The 22695-nt window shown below is 45.4% G+C and overlaps 1 protein-coding gene across 6 annotated transcripts; it reads right to left on the bottom strand.

Annotated features, from left to right (window-relative positions):
* Nucleotides 1–688: 688 nt before the first annotated feature.
* akap1b (A kinase (PRKA) anchor protein 1b) lies at nucleotides 689–19047 on the bottom strand. Of its 6 annotated transcripts, XM_034528945.1 has the most exons (12): nucleotides 17913–18187; nucleotides 17730–17782; nucleotides 11512–13091; nucleotides 7990–8114; nucleotides 6983–7109; nucleotides 6753–6880; nucleotides 5758–5935; nucleotides 5374–5524; nucleotides 4825–4892; nucleotides 4640–4713; nucleotides 4498–4563; nucleotides 689–3638 (listed from the first exon to the last, which is right to left on the bottom strand). In XM_034528945.1, the coding sequence occupies exons 3-12, from the start codon at nucleotides 13064–13066 to the stop codon at nucleotides 3576–3578; spliced, it is 2535 nt and encodes an 844-aa protein (XP_034384836.1). In that variant the 5' UTR covers nucleotides 13067–13091; nucleotides 17730–17782; nucleotides 17913–18187; the 3' UTR covers nucleotides 689–3575. The 6 variants fall into 6 exon arrangements, with proteins under 6 accessions (XP_034384836.1, XP_034384832.1, XP_034384835.1 ...); XM_034528941.1 differs by lacking the exons at nucleotides 17730–17782; nucleotides 17913–18187 and adding an exon at nucleotides 18838–19047; XM_034528944.1 differs by lacking the exons at nucleotides 17730–17782; nucleotides 17913–18187 and adding an exon at nucleotides 18428–18536.
* Between the last annotated feature and the right edge of the window lie 3648 nt (nucleotides 19048–22695).

Below are 22695 nucleotides of genomic sequence, written 5' to 3'. Positions count from 1 at the left end.
GGAAAATAAGAAAAATTGTGTCACAGTCCAAATACTTATGGCCCTGACTGTATACACAATTGTATACATGACGAGTTATATATTTTAACTTAATACATTCATAGTTCTATTTCTCTTTTATAATGAAAAGCCGCTTCTTCAGCTTTTCCTGTCCAAGATGGATATAAAAAGAAATTGTAATAAAATGAAACATTCGGGTCATTATGAAAGACAAACTCAATGTAGAAAGAAGGGCTGACAAGCCACACAGCCGTGAGCCTCACAAGCTACTATTATGAATCCCGCGTGCAGCATCCATGCTCGTCCATGTTTTGTGAGGTCAAAGTGGCCTCGACATTTGACCCCTACTCAGTTCATCCCCGAGTCCATGTGGACGTTTGTGGAAACAACTTGAAGACATTCCCTCAAGGTGTTCCTGAGGTATATATATATATGTATATATATATATATGTATATATGTATATGTGTATATATATATATGTATATATATATGTGTATATGTATATATATATATATATATATGTGTGTATATATATATATATATATATATATATATATATAAACATAATGCCTCTGGCCACCAGAGCACGGTTCATCAAATGCCCATTGGCTTAACAAAACTAAGTGACCAAGACATGCCATGAATCCTTTCAATTTAACCAACATGTGGGGAAAAAAGTACCATACACACGTTCAATAACTTTATTTTTTCCCTTAATAGATCTGTACAATCAACAAATCAAACTTAAGATGAGCCTAGCAAAACTGGTCTGTACATGTTAAATGCTTTTTGGGCACACAACCTTAACACCCATTTAAATAATCAAATGATGACCTGTCTAGCTATGCAAACACTTATCTCACAGCTTGAGAACATTGATTGAAAAAGGGGAGGCAGGATGAACCAGAACAAACCAAACAAAAAGAAAATATCAATAATGTTCCCTTTATACCTCTTTATCTCCAGTGTTATAGAAAAGTACAGTCAAATATCTTATTTACAGAGAAATTAACAAAACTCTAGTTCGGTTAAAATTATGTTTTAAGGTGTGGTGAGGGTTATTGATCTGGATTTTAAAAAGGGGGACAGGCGGGATCAGACGGTTCATGTGAAACAGGAAGTATGCACACGAGCCAACAACAGACAATATGGCTACTCCTCCGATTCCAGCACCAACTTAAGGACACCTTCAAGAACTCAGAAATGTTATCATGTTATTCGTCAAAATGCCTAATATCCGATACATCGTACTTCTCTCTGTTCCAGCATAAGCATGCCCTCAGCTTGTTGAGCAACCAGCTAGTCGACCATTCCTGAGATACATTATCGACATGATGCATTATTGAGCTTCTAAAGTTATGTTATGCAGACCACTTTCTGTTTGTAGTGTTATATGGAGCACTTTTTAAAGCCCACCCCGTTTCCCATGTCCTGTCCTTCAATTTCAAAATAAAGCTGCCTTATTGCTCGGGTAACAGTGATTTCATTTGTCATTGAAAAAAGACTCAATAAAAAAAGAACTAGAGGGGAGTTCATGTTATTTAGAATTAGTCATCTTGGAAATGAATCCCTCACAGGGTTCGTGTGAGTGGACCAGTGACGTGCACACAGGGACGGCCTGACGCCGTGACACTGGGTGAACATTCATTTCAATGCCTGAAAACAAAATGAAGATCTATATATACACACACACTACAGTAGCAAGAGACACATTCCACTGCAGAGCAACACGAGGGAGCACCGGGGTTCTCCCGGCTCAGCAGGACCTTGTTCCTCCAGAGGGCCGTTTCATGAAGCAGCACAAGGACTGCTGGATGCTGTCAAGCTCACTTAGTTTCATAAAGTAAAAAGTATCACCACAGGGAGATTACTACGGTAACTTATGCTGCACTGCTACTTCAGGAAACCTGTCAACTGCCCTCCTGACCAATGGGATCACTGGGAAAGGTCTTGTGCCTCCTTCAGGACCCCAGTAAAGCAACACGTGTTTCTAGAGGTCATTAGAAGCTCAAGTAGTGATCACACTAAAGAGCCGGTGATGCAGTTACACTCCTTAGTCATCACTGTAGCTCACATTAACATGAGTATATGTATTAGAAAAATATAACTACAGTCAACTGGCTCCCACTCCACTATCAATGCAGCATTCTGGTCAGAGACCTGCCGTTAGTACTTTCTACTGTTCATGTGTATCACATATCATTTTGTTAAACTTGGAAGTACATGTTAAAAGCAACATTTTAAAAAGTAATAATTTCCACTCTTATTTATATCCTTATGTTTAATTGAACAAGGCCCTGCCGTCTGTGGGGACAGAGCACCCAGGTGCTCCCAGGCTGTTTCCCATGCGCACTAAGGACCCCAACAGGATCCAGATCAGCCCTGGTGGAGTGGTTCTCCATGTCATGGTGGTTCCCTCAAGTCTTTAAAAGTGCAGCACACTGCAACTCAACAGTGTGAACGCTTCATCGCAGCTCACAGAACCCATTTCTTTGGAATTGTTAAACCAGTGGACCCCCATGAGCCGTTCAGTGACCACCATGTGACAACAGACCACCGCTTGCCTTCAGATTGAAATGTTGGAGCATTTGTTACCGAGAGTTTTGATAGGTTAAAAAAAAAAAAAAAAGAGTGCCGTTAATGAGCACAATTTTCCATATCACAGTACAATTGTCTTGTGATTATTATTTCTATGTGGCCACCGTTAGTTTAGGGATTTGGAGGTGCGGTCACAAAATGGAGTCAAACCGCATCATCATCAGCAGCATGTTGCCTAGCGGTCTGAAGAAATGCACCTTGGAAATATTGACTGAAATGAACCAACGCGCTCCAATATGAAAAACGGGTCCAACTGCTGTTCGTCTGGTAGGTTCAAACTGCCGGCTGTAAAACGCAGTGCGAGTTGGTGGAGCAACAGGACGCAGCTGTCCTGGTTCAAGTGGAGCAGCAGCTCTGGATGGACCCCCCAGAGAAGGCTCCGTCTCTTGATGCCACTCTGCTGGGTGCTCCTCTTGTCCACGCTGCCCCTCTACAGCCAGAACCCCCCCCCCCCTCACATTCTATCCAGACAAGAACCCCAAAACATCAGACAAATCTTCTTTGAAATGTAGTAACCTACGGACGAGTGTCAATGAAACTCAAAATTGTTCAAACGTTTGTCCTTCCACAGCACGACGACCCAGTCAGAGAGCGAAGGCCCAGAGCAAAAATCAAGTTGGGATGTGGGAGGGGAAAAAATATTGGTTGAACCTTTATTTAGTTACAATATAGATTTTAAAATGTTTTTTTTGTTGTTTTTTTACAAGTTCCTTAAGTTCTTTTTGTGTACAAGAACAAGAGGGGAGGTCGTTTTTTTTAAGCAGTGCTTTTCTTGTAGATTATGCCTGCAAATAATTTTTAATGTATTTTCAAAGGAATGGGGTGGTGGGGGGGTGGATGAAAAAAGAAGAAAAAAGAGCAATGAAAGAAAAAAAAGCAATCTTCTTAGATCCACCGGTGTGTCTGATGGGGCTGGGACCTCATGCTGACCCGGGTCCAAGAGGATAAGGGGGTGGAGCTCAGGGCGTGTAGGAGTTCAAAATCCCTCCACCCAAACACCCAGGCCCCTCTCCGCTAGCGTACGGTTCACTGAAATCACCTGAAATGAGAAGAGAAACATGGAATTAGAAAAGTCACTCATCACCTGTCACTCATCTGCTGCTTTGACCCGCTCCAACATCATGCATTCGTTTCAGGTGCCTCAACTCCTGTGTTTCACATGACATGCCTACCAGCCAAGGCCAATATTTGAATGTGAAGCATCTGAACAATTGCTGAATGAAGAACATTATAAAGCTGTTGGGGGGTCACATTCAACGTTGTCATTGAGGGGGACACGGACAACGAAATGGAGGTCAGCGTCTGACCAGAAGTCCAGCAAGAAGCAGCAAAAGTGCAGTGTAATGTTCTAGATTAATAGCAGTAGAAATAACAATAGATACACACAAATATATTAGGCATGAATGATGACTTGTTTAACTTCCCAACAATAGCTCTAAGCAGCTTATTATGAATCATAAAAACATAGAAATCAAAGTACACACTCTGGGGCATGTTTGGGGAGTCCTCGTCACGCTGCTGCCGTTTGTAGCACAGCGTGAATATGAGAATACAACTTTATCAAGAGGATAATGTTTCATTGCTTGGTGAACTAGTGCAGCCTCTTTACAGACACACACACGGAACAGTCATTTTCTGTTGATTGTATGCATCGAGTCCAGCTTTCCAGAGACAGCTGTAGTTTACCAACTGTTTGCAGGAAAGTAGAAATGTGTATGTTTACACAGCAAGGGGGGGACCAAGAAAACGAGGGACAACGGGATTGGTGGAGGCCTGTACAGAAGAATCTATTCGACTGAGAGTAAAAGCTCCCTCGGTGTATTCAGGCCTTTCAACTTTCAAACTACCAGTATAGCGATAGGACATGTGTGTCAGACGGGTCTGCTGGAGCATCGTACCTCTTCTCCGACCATGTTCCACAGGTGGACCAGAGGGAGGCCTGTGTTGTTGTCGTAGTTTGAGACCTTCAGAGAGAGAGAGACAGTCAGTTACAGTCAATTGACACTCTGGAGTTCAGGCCAGTGAGGAAGGAGGTCTAACCTGTGCAAGCAATGCCACTCCTCTGGTCATCTCCTCCAACGCGGATGTGGCCTCTGGTGAAAAGCGATCTTCTCCTGATGACGGGGCATTTTAACCACATGTGAGAACAACCAGAGGAACAGGAGAACAACACTACACTAGAACTACGAGCACTACTGGTAAAATGGTGTTAAACAATGTTGTACCTGGAAGTGGGGCGATGTTGTCCAGCAATACTTCAGCCCCTTGAAATGGTAGTGTTACAAAATCAGACCTGGAAAATAAAACAAGCTTCAGAAATATGTCTCATTGTATATATTGTACACATGGTATTCCATAATGACTAACTGGAAACACATTTTAGAAGCTTGCTGTAGTCAGCACTTTGTTGAACCACCAGAACAACTGCTTCGGCTCGGCCTTCACCAGCTCCACAACATTCTAGGGGTCAGGGCAAGGTCACAATTACAACGGACACTTTCCACCTGATGGTGGCAGTAGTGGGAAGGTCCACTGATCACTGTGTGGAGACACTAACGTTCTAAAGAGTGACACCTACACACCCCTCTGCCAAAGAATGCAGACACACTGGGACTGTACTGGGAGAGGATGAGACCAGGGAGCAGAAAGAATGCAGACATACTGGGAGAGGATGAGACAGGGAGCAGCACAACCCCCGGTGGAAGGATTAGGAACTGTTCCCACAGCGACTCGGCACCACACAGTTGGAACACAGCGAGAACTCGGACACGAACCGTATTTGTCGTAGTGAGTCGATCTTAACTCGGTCGTAACCTCCGTAGTCAACGTATCTGATCTCCACCTCATCAGTTTCTTTATAGAAGGTGATGACCTGAGCTCTCCACCAGGCGTCCTCCACCGCAGGAGCTGCACAGATCACACCAACTGGGGGACGAACAGACACAGAATCAAAAAACACTGTTGATTTAAACTGGTATACCATTTTAAACTGGGATTAGGATTCCTATTAATGATTTTAAATTTATTTTCTACTAGATGGTTAGAATATTCACGATGAAGACAGATGTTCCTGTCGTGTGGATAGAATGATATGACGGGTGCAGTCCTCGCCGCCCATGGAGCGTACGCTCCACTGGACTGCAGACACTCGTGGTTACCTTCGGCGGGCGAGGGCAGGGCGGGGGTGCCCGGCTGCGAGTAGCAGAGGAACATCTGCTGGTCGAGGCTCCGCAGAGCGTGGTAGGTGGGATGGGTGTGCTGCTGGACAAAGACGTGACCGGCTGACACGATGTTCACCACGATCACTTCGACGGTCACTCCACTGGGGAGCAGCAGCTGAGGACGCAACAGACACGAGGGGAAGGGTTACTCCTGCAGGGTCCAGGGTGCACGTCCTCACAACCAATAGAATACTGCATCCTGAATGAATATCATTGAGCGCACGGTGCATTGTGACGGTAACCCACAAAGTAAAGCACAGGCCAACAGCAGACCTGGTCCAGCTTGTCGGGTGCAGCGCGGTATCTTCTGGTCATTCACTCGACTGTCAATGACAGTCCTGCCTTAAAGGAGCAGAAACACATGTGCCGTGTGTTTGTCCAATGAGCCTTCGGGCCGGGCATTCTGGGTTGTTCAGACTAATATTAAATATTACATTTTATTTCACCCGTCAGATCCGTGGAAAAGAGACAGAGAACTGGGTTGAGACTCTTTGGGGCTCAGCGGCGGACCTGCCACTCACCAGAAACATCTCTGAACCAGTCTAGAGATCATTTTGAGAACATCTCAGTTCTGATTGTAATCGGTGAGATAAACCACAAGTTGATCTAGTGTAACAAGCCTAACTGCCACACAACCGAGACCATTATAGAAGGTAAGGAACGAGAGGCATAGTTAAACACCGCCCACTAAGTTGTTCATAGGTTCTTATCACATTTGACAAGTTCACTCTGCAGAAGGACAAATAACGGCTGAGAAACAAGTACGTGATAAAGTCCAGTTTGTTGTTTTAACTACGTGATGAGTCAACAATCTCTTTGTGCCATGGAGCCTGGGTTGATATACGCCCTCATTTTCAGCCAAAATATTGTAGGTGCAAAAGATATGTCCACTTCAGTAACGGTGGAACAGAACAGCCAGAGCACACCCTTACCCAAGAGGTCATGGGAAGTGATGGTAATGTCAGTGGGGGCGGCGGCGGTGCATAGAGGTTGGTCATGTCCAGGTCTTTAAACTTCTTCCCAATCAAGGACAGGGCTTTGTCAACCTGCTGCTGCGTACCTGGAGAGAACCACAGAACAGCACGGGTAGAAAACATGAGGTTCAATGGTTCCTTTCAAATACACACAAATGGGATGTGGGGATCCAAAGCCCGTATCTCACCCTCTATGTGGCAGATCTGGAACTCCTGTGTATAAGGCAGGGTGGAGATGTAGATCTTTGCGCCAGAGTTCTGCTTCAGGAAACTCACATATCGTCCCTGCTTCCCTATTAACCGTCCGACAAGATGCTGGAACAGGAAGACAACGTGTCAAAACTGTAACGTTAACATTTTATAAGAGTGTAAACCAAGCCCAAAAAGTCCTGTGTTTAAGAGGAAAACATGGAGGCCTAAATGATAGTTTACAGGTTTCTCTGGGAGACTCCGGGGGTCTGTGTGAAGAAACCTGCCCACTCCCTCAAGCAGCTCTACTGACCCCTTAATGCTCTCAACTGTGGAAAACTAGTTTTTCCCCAGGTATATTTTTATCAAGAGGCAGCATATGCATGAAGAACTTTACAGACAGGTTCTAGTGTTATTCAAAAAGATGAGGCTGGCGTTACTCTAAATTATTCATCGACCAAACCAACAATGCGTTCAAAGTCTCTCAATGGGAAAACTGCAGACTTCTCTACACGCTGTGATGCTCAGCCACAAATGAAGACATACATCTTGAAATAGAAACATTTCAAAACCAGCTAATATCCTAAAACAGCTGGTCACAAGACACAAAAGAGGAGAAATAAGTACAGTTCTAGTTATCGGTCAAAATGCACTCTTTGCCCTTGGACATGGTTTCCACCCAATACTGTAAATCATTAACTGGTTGACTGTCTGGCTATCAAAAGGGGGAAGCACCATTGACCTGCATGCAGTACCAGAAGTGCTGTCGTCTGCCACCATCTGCTCCGATAAGTCAGTTTCAAACCCCGACATTGAAGACCGATCCCATAATTTACTTTTGGTTAAAAATGAAATCAATTTTGTGCATATGTTCCATTTCTTTAAACATGAATACTCCACAAAATCAAATATGAACAACCATGAGCATTTTGAGAACAAGGTGCATGCTGGGAGAAGGGTAGATATCATGTCACACATGTTTCTCGTGCCCTTTGTATCGACTCACCTTCGGCACCTCGATCTCCCAGATGATGAGCTCGGAGCTCGAGGAGTCGGCGTGGTTGCTCTGGCTTTCACCAGCACCCATAGTGCAGCCGCTGTCCACAGAGTCCATACTGTTCACATCAGATCCTGGACACAAAACCATCAGCACCGTCAATATGTACAGCAACATAGGACGTTTCCTACAGACCGTCTAGTGCACCATGAACAGAAACCATTGCTTCAGTTGAGACGTCAGCATGATACTGGAAGGCACACAATCTACACTTTGACATCACTTTATTCATTCCCTTTGACGGAGGAATTCAAGTTTTCCTCCTAACAATTGTTTTCGATTAGGGATGCACCACTATTGATATGTGTAAAATGACTACTGCAGTGTTACCCCTACCATTATATCAGGGTGGAGGCCCGCCCCCCTGAAATCACCCTCCGCCCCCCTGAAATTTTCTCTATAGTGACAGATTACAACAGAAGTAATGTAAGGTTCCCTTAGAGTAGCTCTCCTGTAGGTAGAACTGGGAGTAGCTCTCCTGCAGGTAGAACTGGGAGGAGCTCTCCTGTAGGTAGAACTGGGAGTAGCTCTCCTGCAGGTAGAACTGGGAGGAGCTCTCCTGCAGGTAGAACTGGGAGTAGCTCTCCTGTAGGTGGGAGTAGCTCTCCTGCAGGTAGAACTGGGAGGAGCTCTCCTGCAGGTAGAACTGGGAGTAGCTCTCCTGCAGGTAGAACTGGGAGTAGCTCTCCTGTAGGTGGGAGTAGCTCTCCTGCAGGTAGAACTGGGAGGAGCTCTCCTGCAGGTAGAACTGGAAGTAGCTCTCCTGTAGGTGGGAGTAGCTCTCCTGCAGGTAGAACTGGGAGGAGCTCTCCTGCAGGTAGAACTGGAAGTAGCTCTCCTGCAGGTAGAACTGGAAGTAGCTCTCCTGTAGGTGGGAGTAGCTCTCCTGCAGGTAGAACTGGGAGTAGCTCTCCTGCAGGTAGAACTGGGAGGAGCTCTCCTGCAGGTAGAACTGGAAGTAGCTCTCCTGCAGGTAGAACTGGAAGTAGCTCTCCTGCAGGTAGAACTGGAAGTAGCTCTCCTGCAGGTAGAACTGGGAGTAGCTCTCCTGCAGGTAGAACTGGGAGGAGCTCTCCTGCAGGTAGAACTGGAAGTAGCTCTCCTGCAGGTAGAACTGGAAGTAGCTCTCCTGCAGGTAGAACTGGAAGTAGCTCTCCTGCAGGTAGAACTGGGAGTAGCTCTCCTGCAGGTAGAACTGGGAGGAGCTCTCCTGCAGGTAGAACTGGAAGTAGCTCTCCTGCAGGTAGAACTGGAAGTAGCTCTCCTGCAGGTAGAACTGGGAGTAGCTCTCCTGCTTTGGCTGCCTGACAAGCAGCTAAAGTCCAGTCACCATGACGACAGGTTTTGACCCGACTTGGCTGTCAGAGGGGAAACACTCCCCCTGGCTGCAGACAGAAGACTGATCTTAAGTTAATACAGTAAATAAATTAATTAATATATATACAATACAGTACATAGAGAATGAAAAGGGTATTAATTCAGTTTTCTTTTTGGTTTTAGGGATGTTCTGTTGAGAAAACTGAAATAATATGTACTGTATTGTATTAATCTAATAATGTAATTATTTATGTACTGTATTTAACTGCTCCAACAGTGAGGTTATTGTATTGTAAGCTCCGCATTACATTAATTGTAGTACCGAAAACAACGTTTGGCCAATTGTGCAGGTTTTGGTTGTCAATGGACTAAACTCGAAACTGGAAGGAACCCAACGATTGAGGGACGAGCAACTCGTGATGCCCCTCCTCTCTACCTGTTTCATGGATTGTGGAGGTCTGGATCGTGGTCCATGTCTACTTCTCATTATTCATAATTTCTGTCATATTCATTAAATGTTTATGCAACTCTGTAACTCTGTTCATCTGGTCACATGACATCTATTCATCTGTCCATCGGAGAGAGGGATCCTCCTCTGTTGCTCTACAGAAGGGTTCTTCACTTTTTCAGGTTTTCCTGATCTGATGTGAGGTCAAAGGTCAGGGATGTTGTATGTGTACAGATTGTAAAGCCGCTTGTTTCTGTGTGTCTACTAGGGGTGGGAATCTCTAGGCACCTCACGATTCCATTCTGAGGCTACAAGGTGATTATAAAAAGATAATCAATTCTTCTTGATGCATCAAAATGTGTACATGATTCATTTTGTAATCACTGACTATGTACTATTTTTAAAATACTGCATGAAAAAAAAAAAGACGAATTGACTTCCCTCATCTTATTAATTCAATATTAGTAACAAATGGAAGAGATGTCTCAACTGGAGTGTTACATTTCCAGCATTGCAAAGAGAACATGATAATAAAATGGGGCACAACAAGCTGCTGTTATTCACCAATAAGTAATATAGACTTATCTGTTGTAGGTAATGAGCACTCGGCTCTAGTAGTAAAATAACTCTTTATGGAACATTTGATGAAACACTAAATTCTGTAGCATTGGCTGTCCACTCATAACATACCACCCCCTCTTTCCTCAGTGTCTCTGTCCGTAGAGAGATGAATGTTGTATCTGGCTTCAAAGTGTGCAAGAAAGTTCTGATTCTCAATGACTAAGTCGGGAGGCAAATTTGTGGGGAAAAAACTGTTCAATCTACTTTGTTATTCACTTCCGTTTCCTAGTCGGGGGGGGGGGGGGGGGGGGGGGGGGGGGGGGGGGGACAGTATCAGGGGCGCCCCCTGTTTGTATCCATATTCGGCTGCTGAAGCTCCCGCTAGCCTCACCAAAACTCTGCTAGTTTAGCCTAGCTTAGAACGTAAACAAGACACGTGTTTCACGTCTGTTGCGTTCAGGGGCAGCAGTAATGAACGGACAGCCCGGTTATGAACCGATGCATCCCTAGTTAAAGAGCTCATAGTACCATAGTGCTCTCAGGATGCAGGGCTACTTGTGGTTCCTAAAGTCTTCAAAAGAAGAACGGGAGCAGGAGCTTTCAGTTATGAAGCTCCTCTTCATATTCAGCTTCCAGTTTCAGCCACATTTAAGAGCAGGCTTAAGACTTCTTATAGGGCAGACACATTTAACTTGTGGGCCAATGACTGCAATCATAGGCCTATAGGGGGCAGCCTTTAAAAAAAAAAACTAAATAAAAACATGTTGGCCAATATATCATTGTCCATATTTTAAATTTTACAGTACAAGTGTTGCTGAACCTTCCTGAATTCAAAGACCACGTAACTATTTTTTCTTGTTTTTTTTATCTGCCTCAGTTTTCTTTTGCGGACATCTTTTAAGCAACACTAACTGCAACAAGGAGACATTAGCATCGACCTGTGGCGTCCCAACCCAACTGCATTACAGTAGCCCAACTGAACTTAACCTTTAGCGGTTAAAATAAAAACAATGAAGTTACGCTGATTTCCCTCGTGCTGAAATACGCACAGTGCCTGCAGCTCTTCTCTCCATGTTCACATTTTAGAGCATGCAACATAATTGAACTCAACACCAATACAGAGAATCAACAGAATGATGCCTCACCTCCAGACTGGTCCGTCTCCAGCTCACATGTCCCGTGGGCTCCATTCCTGAGGCCCATCCCATTAAGCCTCTTGATCTCGCACACAGCCGCCAGTGAGTTTTCTTCAGTTGCCTCCGTGGCAGTCTCCAGTGATTGAGGCCGCGTGGCTTCTTTTGCTGACAAGTCTGTAACCTGCATCACATCAATTTGGTTTTCAAACACGCTGTTCTGGAGGTCCTCGTTGCTGATGCCGTCCTCAGAGTGGCATGTGCTGCAGGCCGAGTCGTCCGCCAGCGCTGCTGCTTCATCCCCTTTCAGTTTCATGTTTAGCAAAAGGGTACTTTGTGCTGCCTGATTCGAGGGTGTCAGCCAATGGCCTCTCTGTGCATGGTTTGTCTGATGAACCCTGTGACTGACCTCAACCGGCTCCCACACTGGAACCGAGGAGCATCCGTTAGGCATCCCTTGCTCACCCTTCTCTCTAGCCTCATTGCCTATCTGAGAGGGTCCACTCTGTAGATGGTGGTGCTGCTGCGCTGCTGCGATTGGCTCCTGTTGGGAGCACAGTCTGCCGCTAACCAGTGGTGTGTTGCTACTGCAGGTTGGCTGTGTCACATGGCAGCTGGTGACACCAAGGATCTCCTGGGTAGCTGCCGAGATGACCTCAGTTATGAGTCCAGCTGCTAATAGTTCCAGATCCTGTTCCTCTCCATGAATGCCCTCTTGGGTTTCGGAAAGGGGGGTGGAGTTTATAACCGGCGTCAGGACTGTGGAGGTCGGGGTCAGGGGGGTAGGTGTGCTGGTTAGAATGTGTTGGTGGAAATCCCGTGCTGAAGGGGGTGTCTCTAGAGAGTCTGTCTCTGATGGGATCACTCTCTGCACTTTGGCTGCACAAATAACCATCTCATCTTGCGTATTAACAGTGCTGTAGTGCTTTGCAACTTCCCCTTCTGGCTCCGGCCTCTCTGCGTCAGAAAGGTGTATTGTTGTGGGGCAGGAGCTGGTTACATTGGTAGACTGGCAGGGCAAGATGACCTCTTCTACGGTGGCTTCTGGAGCGGAGGCTGGATCTTTGACTAGGTGTTCCTCCAGCTCTTTTACCAAGGCAATTGTTGAGCTTTTCTCTGGGTCTTTGTGGTCCTTCAGTGACACCTGCAGACGGTCTTCTTTGCCAGGTGATGGCAGAGTCGAGACCGAGGGGTTATGGACTTCTTCTTGTCGTTTTATTCTACCAAGGTGAGGGGCAGCTTCTTCAGAATTTTGTTTCATCAAAGGCGCTGCTTCAGTGCCATGGATTTGGGAAATATTCTCATGTTCTGTTCTCGGGTTACTGACCTTTGGAGGTCTGTGGGTGGGGCTTTCTGTGTCATTTGTTGAGGATATAGTGCCTTTCTCAACCAAACCATTGCTACCCTCTGCCGGAGGTGCTCTAAGACCCGGAGCTGTTGGAGCCCCATCTTGGCTGTCATGGCTGATGAGCCGCTCTTTCTTCCGCGAGATGTACCACCACCAGCCGATCAGTGCAAGGACTCCGGGCAGTGTGTAGGGCACCACAGAACGAAGCCTCAGCGGCATTTCCTCAGGACACTAACAGCTACGTCTGAAAGACACACATATTTGTATTAGTGAGGGACATTTCACAAGGAATACAATGTATGGCAAATCTGGGTAAACTGGTCTAGATCTGCCCGTTCATGGCATGTTGATGTAAGGGTTAAGAAAGGTATTCACACATATTGGTATTCATATATTCCTTTTACGTATATGGATTACAAAGAGCAAACCTTTTGAAAAATACTTCTTATTCATCGTTGTTTGTATAATTATTTTGTATTGAATAACAGAATCCTTAAAAATGAATGTATTGAATTAAAATGAGACAGGTGTGGCAAAGCTATGCTGTCCATCTCAGCTGAATCCTGCCAAAGACATCATGGAGATGAGCTTATCCAGAGCGCTCGTCATCGTTGCCCGTGTCCCATGTGGGGAAACCCTGCACAGGATGCACTAGGCAGGGCCTGCAGCTGGACACGGCCAGAGACTGCTGCCTCAAAAGGCCACGCTTTAGAAAACTGGAATTTGAGGTGCGTTTACATTCGCACACCCTGGCTACAGCATCTCAGATGCTGAACACAGAGGCGTGTGTTCACCTTCCATAGAGCAGTAAAAACATCCCTTTGCCGACTCCGTAAGAACACACCCTCACAGTTTGTCAGGCATATGAGCCGCAGATTAATTACAGTTTAACGTTAACCATCATAACGTTTTTTTTTAAATCGGCCAATATTCAGTCTTGCAGACCAGCTGCTATAATCATGCAGCAAACTGATATGCATCCGTTAATATGGATTATTGATGATAGTCAATTAGTATCAGCGCCAAAAAACGTGATCAAAGTTACGTTTGCTCCCTTTTTTCTTTTGTGCTGATCCGATCCCGGACTGATGCGTGATACGATCCAAACCGCCAGTTTTGTGATCCGCTGCAGCCCAAATTACTACCGAAGTAAAACAAGTCCTCCGCTCACGGCGGTCCTACAGGGAGAGTCGATAACCCCTCTCCTCCATCACGAGGACAACACTGGAACTCAAATGCTGTTTGGAACTGCAGCTCTGGGCTCCCTGTTGCTTTGAGTAAACATGCCAACCACAACTCAGGGTACACAGTTTTGGTTCGACCAGGAACCTTTGTTGCATGTCTTCTGTGCCTAAAATCTTGTCTCTGCATATTATCAACTCCTGTGGAGTGGTTCATTTTATTTAAAGCTTGTATATTACTTTTGACTACCAAATCATTGTGTGGGAAATAACCAAAGAATGAAAGGCAGCAACAACATGTCCTAGGAAAGCAGCCCCAACGGGAGACACTGGAACAGCCCTCTGCATAGCCGACTCTTGGTGTGCCGCTAAAAAGGAGGCGACTCTATCCATGTTAAAAAAAGGACATGTGCACATGCCTTTCCTTAACAAACCTTGCCATGGCTGCCTACACCGGGAGGAATGCATCACATGATCTGGATGTGACTCAATCATATCCTGCCCCCTACACACACACACACACACACACACATATATATATATATATATATATGGACTTTTGACCTCTATGGCTGCTGGCACTCCCACCTGCTCTTCATAATCAACCGTTGGCCCTCTGCAGAATCCAGGGATATCTTTTCAAAATTAAAAAGAGCCAATCTCAAAAGATTTGTATATAAATAAATGTCTGTTTAGTCACTTTTGTCAAAAGAGGTAACACCAGGGTGATTGAGCGTATGTTGCTCTGATGAAAGTATGGCAATATTTCAATATTTGCAGTATTACAAATGAGTACCTGTAGCAAAATTCCAGGAGAAATTAGCCATTACAGTTTTCCTTCATTGTATGAAGACACGGTGTAAATAAGCACACAGTTCTGGAAAATGCCTCCGACTCCAGACTGCTGAGCACAGTTGCATTGTTCTCACCTAAATACAAATTATAATCAACCAGGACTAAAATCCTGAGGATTGCCATATTAAATAGAAAGAGCTGCTGTGTAGCAATACGGGGCTTGTGTCAATATTTAGGCTAAAGGGTGCAAACACATGAGGGTGCCAAGCTGTGGCCCACATCTTGAATAATGCATAGCTATGAAGACTCGTTCCCAAAGAGGCGGAACAGACTACCATCCAAATCTGTTAATTTTATATGGATAATATTACCCACCAGCTTTCTGTGCATCTCTTAAACGACTTTACCCAAACACAATCCTGGACACATTTGATATACCAGTATGGCATATGGACATTTTAATAATAATTTTCAGTTCCATTATAGTATGGTGTAGAGTTACTGTAGAAATAGGAACTAGTGTCCCAGGATGTCAGTTAAGGCGAAACAAAAAGGTGGTTGTTGGTGTCGGAGCCCTCGATAAAGCACCAACAGGAAGGAGTTTGAAAACGGGGGTCACACATTAATGTCAAGCCTCGTCTCCAAATAGAGATCGACACTTGATCAGAACTTTTTTAGTCCCGAGAACAATATCTGGGCAAAGCAGGGCAATATGGACAAAATCCAAAGATCACAAAATGTGTAACCAAATACCTTAATATCGATATTGCAACAATATTCAAGGGTTGACCATTGGGTAAATATTTTGTGAAAGCATCAATTCGATTTTTGACATAATGTGGAATAATAAATGGATTAAAAGACAGATAACAGAACAGCTACAACAGTCTGGTAAATTCAGAAAATACATTACTGTAATGCAGCCTTTAAAAACAGGACATATGATGATGCCCAAAAGCAGCCTCATATAACAATCTGGATATAATATTGATATACTGCCCAGCCCTAGCTTTGAGTATCAGCTGATACCAAGTACTGGTATACCAGTGTTTCTCCTTATTAAGAGAAACACTGCTTGACTTACATATTGCTTTCCTTACTTTCTAAAACTAAATGTAATGAATAAGTTTAAACATATAGAATTTATATTTCTCCCAAAAGACGGTCCCGGGATCAGAAGATAAATTCTGGGGAATATGCTTCTTGGTATAAGGAACTGTAGCTTCAGCTTCAGTCAAAAGACATCGAGCATCTTTAAAGCAACACTAAATGCAACAAGGAGACATTAGCATCGACCTGTGGGGTCCCAACCTGACAGTAGCCCAAAAGAACTTAACCTTTAGCTTCTGAAATAAATCAATGAAGTTACGCTGATTTTCCTTGCGTGGAAATACGCACAGTGCCTGCAGCTCTTCTCTCCATGTTCACATTTTAGAGCATGTAACGTAATTAATTGTTTCCTCATTGATGATGTATAATTTCAACTCAGGGTGCAACAGATCATAAAACTCATGGTTTGGCTCTGAGGCTCTGGTTATTTTACAGCACAATGTAACTATGTTATTAGGGACAAAGACATAAAACATTATTGTATTTAAAATCACCTTCACTCAAAATTGCTGCTCTGGCTTCTCATCAAATGTCCAGCAATTTGAACTCAGGTGAGACTTTCAGGGCTCCAAGTGAACAATGAATTGCACTGTAGCCTGCAAATATCTTTATCAAGCAGAAAAATTAAATGTACCGTCCCTGAGCCCCAAGAATATAATGTGATCATAGTGAGTCGTATGTGCACTGTAATGCCACACCGACGAGTCAGCACTTCAGTTTTGCAATGACCAATATCTGCGAAGTTAAATGTACAAACACAATTTAATGCTAAATTAAATCAGCAACCGAAACCGTGTTGCATGTTGAAGCCTAAAGCACAACAGAAAGGTACTGTATGCCTACATGTGCCTATGAAATGGTGGCCCACACTCGTTCACCTTGGACAAGGTTACTAGAGCAGTCCAGCGGTCCAACTAATCTCGAGCTCCCTTCAAGGGGCAGACCAGTGCTCATTGGTGCTTTCCTCCAGGATTCAGCTGACCTTGGCTTCACCAAGGGGAGTGGTGGGCTGTATTTATATGTCACACACCCTACTACGTGCTGACAAAGGCAACCAACACGGAGTCGCCTCGGTGTACCTTCCATGTAGTAGTCCAGTCTGCAGTCTGAGCAGTCCAGCAGACAGTGTACACCTGCACCACTTGACCTTTAGCATCCATTCGCACTGCTGGCAGACCTGCGGGGTTACCCGGAAACACACTCCAAAAGGGTGACACTTCGTACCCATTAACGCAGACATTGCACAGTGGCCCCGGTTCTCGTCCCCTTTCAGGACCCCTTCGGGAGCCGAGAGCCGACGCGGACTAATTCTGCCTGCAGCCTGGGAACGTGCAGGGGCTCCACTGCCAGTCAACTTTGACCCACCTAGCGTGGACGTTAGCCACAACGAAAGGCTAATCCCCCAGTGTAGCCGCATCTCACCCTCCCATGACGGGGACAATGTCTCGCCGTGCGGGGCCGTCTTGTGTTCACGAGGGTCGCAACGCCAACTTCCAACGACTCAACGCAAAAACATGTCAGCTAGCGTTAGCTAACGCTGCGTGCTAATGACCCACAACGAGACTACCGTTACATGTGGCTCACGCTATGTGCCGTGTTGAAATGATCCCCATGCAGAAACCCGTCGTGTAACGATACGACCATGTTCATCACCTAGCTGGCGAGCACGTAGCGCTACAGAGACCCGGGCGCGAGGGCGCGTTGAACGGGGCCGCTTGAACGCGTCCTCGCAGAGCAGCAGTCCGCATCTCCAACCAGCCTCGAGGCTCTCACCTCAGTAGTCAATGTTTACTTACCTCGGCACGCTGCTGCGGCCAACGGAGCACGCTACACGGGCTATGCTACACATCTGTGAACGAATACATAAACAGCCGTGCACTATTTTAGCAAGCAATGGCAACTATACACAAGAACCGCAACTTGATAAACGATTGAATGGCGAACTTGTCAGAAAACTTCAGTCCATCACCAACACGCACGCCGGTTTGCCCGTAGTGAAGTAACGTTAATGGGCGAAAGCTGTGGGAGTTTGGCTGAACGTTGACTGGACATAATCACGGTAACCCGGCAGAGGTGACGGCGTCCCGACGGTAGCGCCACCGGGAGGACAGCGTGGCTGGTCGGGAGGCCGCGGTGCACGGTGTGAAGTTAGCAGGCTAGCCCCCCGCGCACGGTGCTCGCCATGCTAAACCGTCCGTGGACACAAACACGCTCTACAAATGTCAAAGCAGCGCGTCGCACAGTCCACTGAGAGAGAAGCCGGCGACAATTAGAAGCCTCACTTTCAGAGTTTCATTCGGCACGCCGACCACCGCACGAGGGCGATGCATCACGCCGCTTCAAACGCAACGCACGGGGGGTGCGTTGCGAGGGCTCGTCCCAGACTGACGCAGGGTTTAAGGACGCTCCTGGAGAGCTGGCGTCCTGCGCGGGCCTCAGACCTTCGCGTTAGCTCACTAGCCGGCCCGGTGAAAACGATGGCGAACTCACTCACATTCGTGCTACTGCCGACATGGGAGCGTTGGTTTCTGTTGGAGACGCAGCACCGCGCGGTTAGCTAGTGCAGGGAGAGCGCACGGGAAAGGGAATTACGGTAATCTAAATTACACAACAGGGAGGGAAGCTAGCTTGAGTGTGCCGACTGGTGAATTACAGAGAGATGTGGAGGCTAGTTCAATGACATGGGATTACTGCGCTCGGTCGATGAACCGGTGAACCACAGGCAGCTTGCAGAGATGAGTGGACATGTCGGCAAATGGGATATGGTACACATTGCATGTGTTGCACCCCTGTGAGTTGATTTAGAACTAAGTCCTACTGTGTGACCATGATGCAGGTGGCTACAGGCGTGCATGTTCTCCCCCTCCACGGCTACTGGCGCAGCCAGTCTTCTCATTTACTTACAGTGTTTCAGGGTCCTCGGTGCCGCCACGACGAGCGCGATACAGATAGTTTTTCAAACGTGTCCCTGAAGAAAGTCAGTGTCTCTTCCCCACGTGTAGACCGACGAGCACCAGTCTAAAAAAACAGACTAAACAGCTGGTCAAGTCTCGCGATACTCAGCTGTTCGAGTCGCCTGTAGTCTCGCGGTAACTAAGAATGCAGTAAAGTCACCTATTTCAGTCATGCGTCCCTATCGGTCCTGACGGCTGTAAAGCTGCGCCCCGGTGGCCACCTCGACGTCACAGTCAAGACGGCGGTCCCACGAGGTCGGACCGTGGAGCATTTCCGTATCACTTCCGTAAGGCTGCAACAGTACAAGGTTAAACACGCACGCACGCACTTACACACACACGCACACACACACACAGAGAGAGAGAGAAATAAAGATGCACCTTCTAAGATCCCTGTTGTATTTATTATCTCAGTAATCATGTCTCATGCACAAAATGAGGACTCTAGGAAACACTGTGAAAGAGCCATCTAAGTTATTAGATATGACATATGATATGACAAGAAATAAAGTGCACACAAGAAACATAGTAAAACAATAAAAAAACAGTAAGAATCTACAGTAACATTACTGGGGCGGAAGCTCGATGCAGGAAGCAGGGGCAAGGAGTCAGGACCCAGGACCAGCTTCAGACACAGCCAGGTCCAATGGACCCTATGAGTCACAAAGACTCAAAGACTCCGGGAAGGAAGTAAAATTAGTAATGTGCAATGAAGAGATTCAGCCCTAACTATAAGCACTATTAAAGAGGAAAGTCTTAAGTCTATTCTTGAATGAGGTGACTGTGTCTGCCTCCAGGACTGAAAGTGGAAGCTGGTTCCATAAAAGAGGAGCTTGATAACTGAAGGCTCTTGCTCCCATCCTACTTTTTAGGACTCTAGGAACCACAAGTAGCCCCGCATTTAGTGAGCGCAGCTCTCTAGTGGGGCAATATGGTACTACAAGCTCCTTAAGATATGATGGTGAATCACCAATCAAGGCTTTGTAGGTGAGGAGAAGAATTTTAAATGTGATTCTTGATTTTACAGGGAGCCAGTGCAGAGCAGCTAATACAGGAGTCATGTGATCTCGTTTCTTAGTTTTTGTTAGTACACGAGCTGCAGCGTTCTGGATCAACTGGAGGGACTTAAGAGACTTATTAGAGCAGCCTGATAATAAGGAGTTGCAGTAATCTAGTCTGGAAGTAACAAACGCGTGAACCAGCTTTTCTGCATCTTTTTGAGACAAGATGTGCCTGATTTTTGAAATGTTACGTAGATGAAAAAATGCAGTCCTTGAGATTTGCTTAACGTGGGAGTTAAAGGACAAGTCTCGGTCAAAGATAACTAGAGATTCTTTACAGTGGTGTTGGATGCCAGGGCAATGCCATCTACAGAAACCACATGACCAGATAATTGATCTCTGAGGTGTTCAGGGCCAGTAAAATAACTTTTAACATCAGGAAGTTGCAGGTCATCCATGTTTTTAAGTCCTTAAGACATGCTATATAAACATATACCCCTAACTGTAACGTTACTGCTCGGTGTGTCAGTTTGCCTGACCTTTCATAAGTCAGAGTAAGTCCAATAGCCTGTGGAACAGCTAGTAAAGCTTTGGGTCATCCTGCACTAAAATGTTTATCTTCTCCTTCCTATATTCACCGTAGACTTAAATTTACAGAAAGAAAAGATATCTGCCAGATGTAATTGGTTGTTCCATGTCACATGATATGCGGTGCATTCCAAAAGTTTAACTATTTTTATCTGTGGATGCAGCTGTTGCGCCGTTGGCTCCTGGGAACTCTTGCACACCTCAAGAGCATAAATCTTGCTTTAGCCTTCCGCGAGTCTACATTGACAGCCATGGATTTCAGGGCACACAAACATTACATGTCAACGGGCCCTGACCAACACCCATTCAAACATATCACGTTTTTTTGTTCAAGTATCAGATTGATTTCCATGAGTGGTCCAATGTTAATATAATAAGCAGAGCTGGCCCATGCCACGACTTCTATAATCCCTGAAGTTGTAAAACTACAATTATCTCTTTTTTCTGTTTCTCTCCTGAACGCATCATCTCTCTCTTCCGGTAAGCGTGTTGCAGCACTTCCAGTTGCCCGCCCCAACCCATAGCCGGTGCGGACCAACCAGACGTAGCTTCTGTTAGCTGTTCCCCGGCAGCCCCCGAGCAGCCGGAATGCTGGGTAACTGTTCGAGGGAAAAAGACGTCTAAACAGAAGCGCACTGAGCACCACCAACCTCTTCACGTTTCAAACCAGTTTTCCCCACTCAGCAACACACCCGCTGAGAAACCCACTCTGGTTATAGGTAGCTCCATAGTCAGAAACGTGAAGCCAGGGACCAAAGTCATATGCATCCCGGGGGCCAGAGCGGGCGACATTGAATCTTGTTTAAAACTGCTGGCTAAAGATGAGCGTAGTTACAGTAAGATTATAATACACGCCGGCGGTAATGACTCCCGACTGAAAAATAAGAACAACCCCAGGGTTCTCTTTAGCACTGTAGCCAGGCTGACAGAGAGTCACAGCTCTGTGGAGCCGTGTATTCCTATAGACCTCAGTAGTAATGACTTCATGAACTTCTTCAATGAAAAGATTGTAACTATTAGAGGCAAGATTGATGATCTCTTGCCCTCAACTACTGCCGATCTGTCATCAAGAGGAGTGGCCTTGGAAACGGCTGTATGCCCTGGTGTATATTTGGATAGCTTTTCTCCCATTAACCTAGACCAATTGTCCTCAACGGTTTCTACTTCTAAACCGTCTACCTGTCTCTTGGACCCCATCCCAAAGGCTGCTTAAAGACGTGTTGCCTTTAATTGGCACCTCTCTGTTGGATATTGTTAATGTGTCTTTGCTAACAGGCCATGTACCACATTCCTTCAAAGTAGCTGTAATTAAACCTCTCCTGAAAAAGCCCACTCTTAATCCCGAGGTGTTGGCTAACTACAGACCGATCTCTAACCTTCCCTTCCTCTCTAAGATCCTTGAGAAAGTAGTCGCAAATCAGTTGTGTGACTTTCTACATCAGAATAGTTTATTTGAGGAGTTTCAGTCAGGATTTAGGAAAACACCACAGCACTGGTGAAAATTACAAATGACCTCCTAATTGCATCAGATAAAGGATCCTAAATCCTATTAGTCGATTGGCATTTCAGGTACCGCACTAAGTTGGTTTAAATCCTATTTATCAGATCGATCTCAATTTGTATTTGTAAACGATGAAGCCTCAATGACCACCAACGTTAATCACGGAGTTCCACAAGGTTCTGTGCTTGGACCAATTTTATTTACCTTATATATGCTTCCTTTGGGCAACATTATCAGGAAACACTCCATAAACTTTCATTGTTATGCAGACGATACTCAATTATATCTATCGATCAAACCAGAGGAGACCAACCAGCTCGCTAAAATTCAAGAATGTCTTAAAGACATAAAAACATGGATGACCTGCAACTTCCTGATGTTAAACTCAGACAAAACTGAAGTTATTTTACTGGGCCCTGAACACCTCAGAGATCAATTATCTGGTGATGTGGTTTCTGTAGATGGCATTTCCCTGGCATCCAACACCATTGTAAAGAATCTCTAGTTATCTTTGACCGAGACTTGTCCTTTAACTCCCACGTTAAGCAAATCTCAAGGATTGCATTTTTTCATCTACGTAACATTTAAAAAATCTGGCACATCTTCCCAAAAAGATGCAGAAAAGCTGGTTCACGCGTTTGTTACTTCCAGACTAGATTACTGCAACTCCTTATTATCAGGCTGCTCTAATAAGTCTCTTAAGTCCCTCCAGTTGATC

This window comes from Cyclopterus lumpus, chromosome 25, assembly GCF_009769545.1.
Source record: "Cyclopterus lumpus isolate fCycLum1 chromosome 25, fCycLum1.pri, whole genome shotgun sequence".
Taxonomy (NCBI): domain Eukaryota; kingdom Metazoa; phylum Chordata; class Actinopteri; order Perciformes; family Cyclopteridae; genus Cyclopterus; species Cyclopterus lumpus.
This window is presented reverse-complemented; position numbering and strand designations above follow the sequence as displayed.

What these genes read in the sequence shown, in the direction of transcription:
- akap1b (XM_034528941.1), bottom strand. Translation starts at nt 13,066, where the DNA reads ATGCCGCTGAGGCTTCGTTCTGTGGTGCCCTACACACTGCCCGGAGTC. An exon ending in GGGAGATCGAGGTGCCGAAG is followed by an intron (nt 7,110 to 7,989) that starts GTGAGTCGATAC and finishes TTCCTGTTCCAG; the next exon opens with CATCTTGTCGGACGGTTAAT. An exon ending in GACTCACTACGACAAATACG is followed by an intron (nt 4,893 to 5,373) that starts GTTCGTGTCCGA and finishes TTTATTTTCCAG; the next exon opens with GTCTGATTTTGTAACACTAC.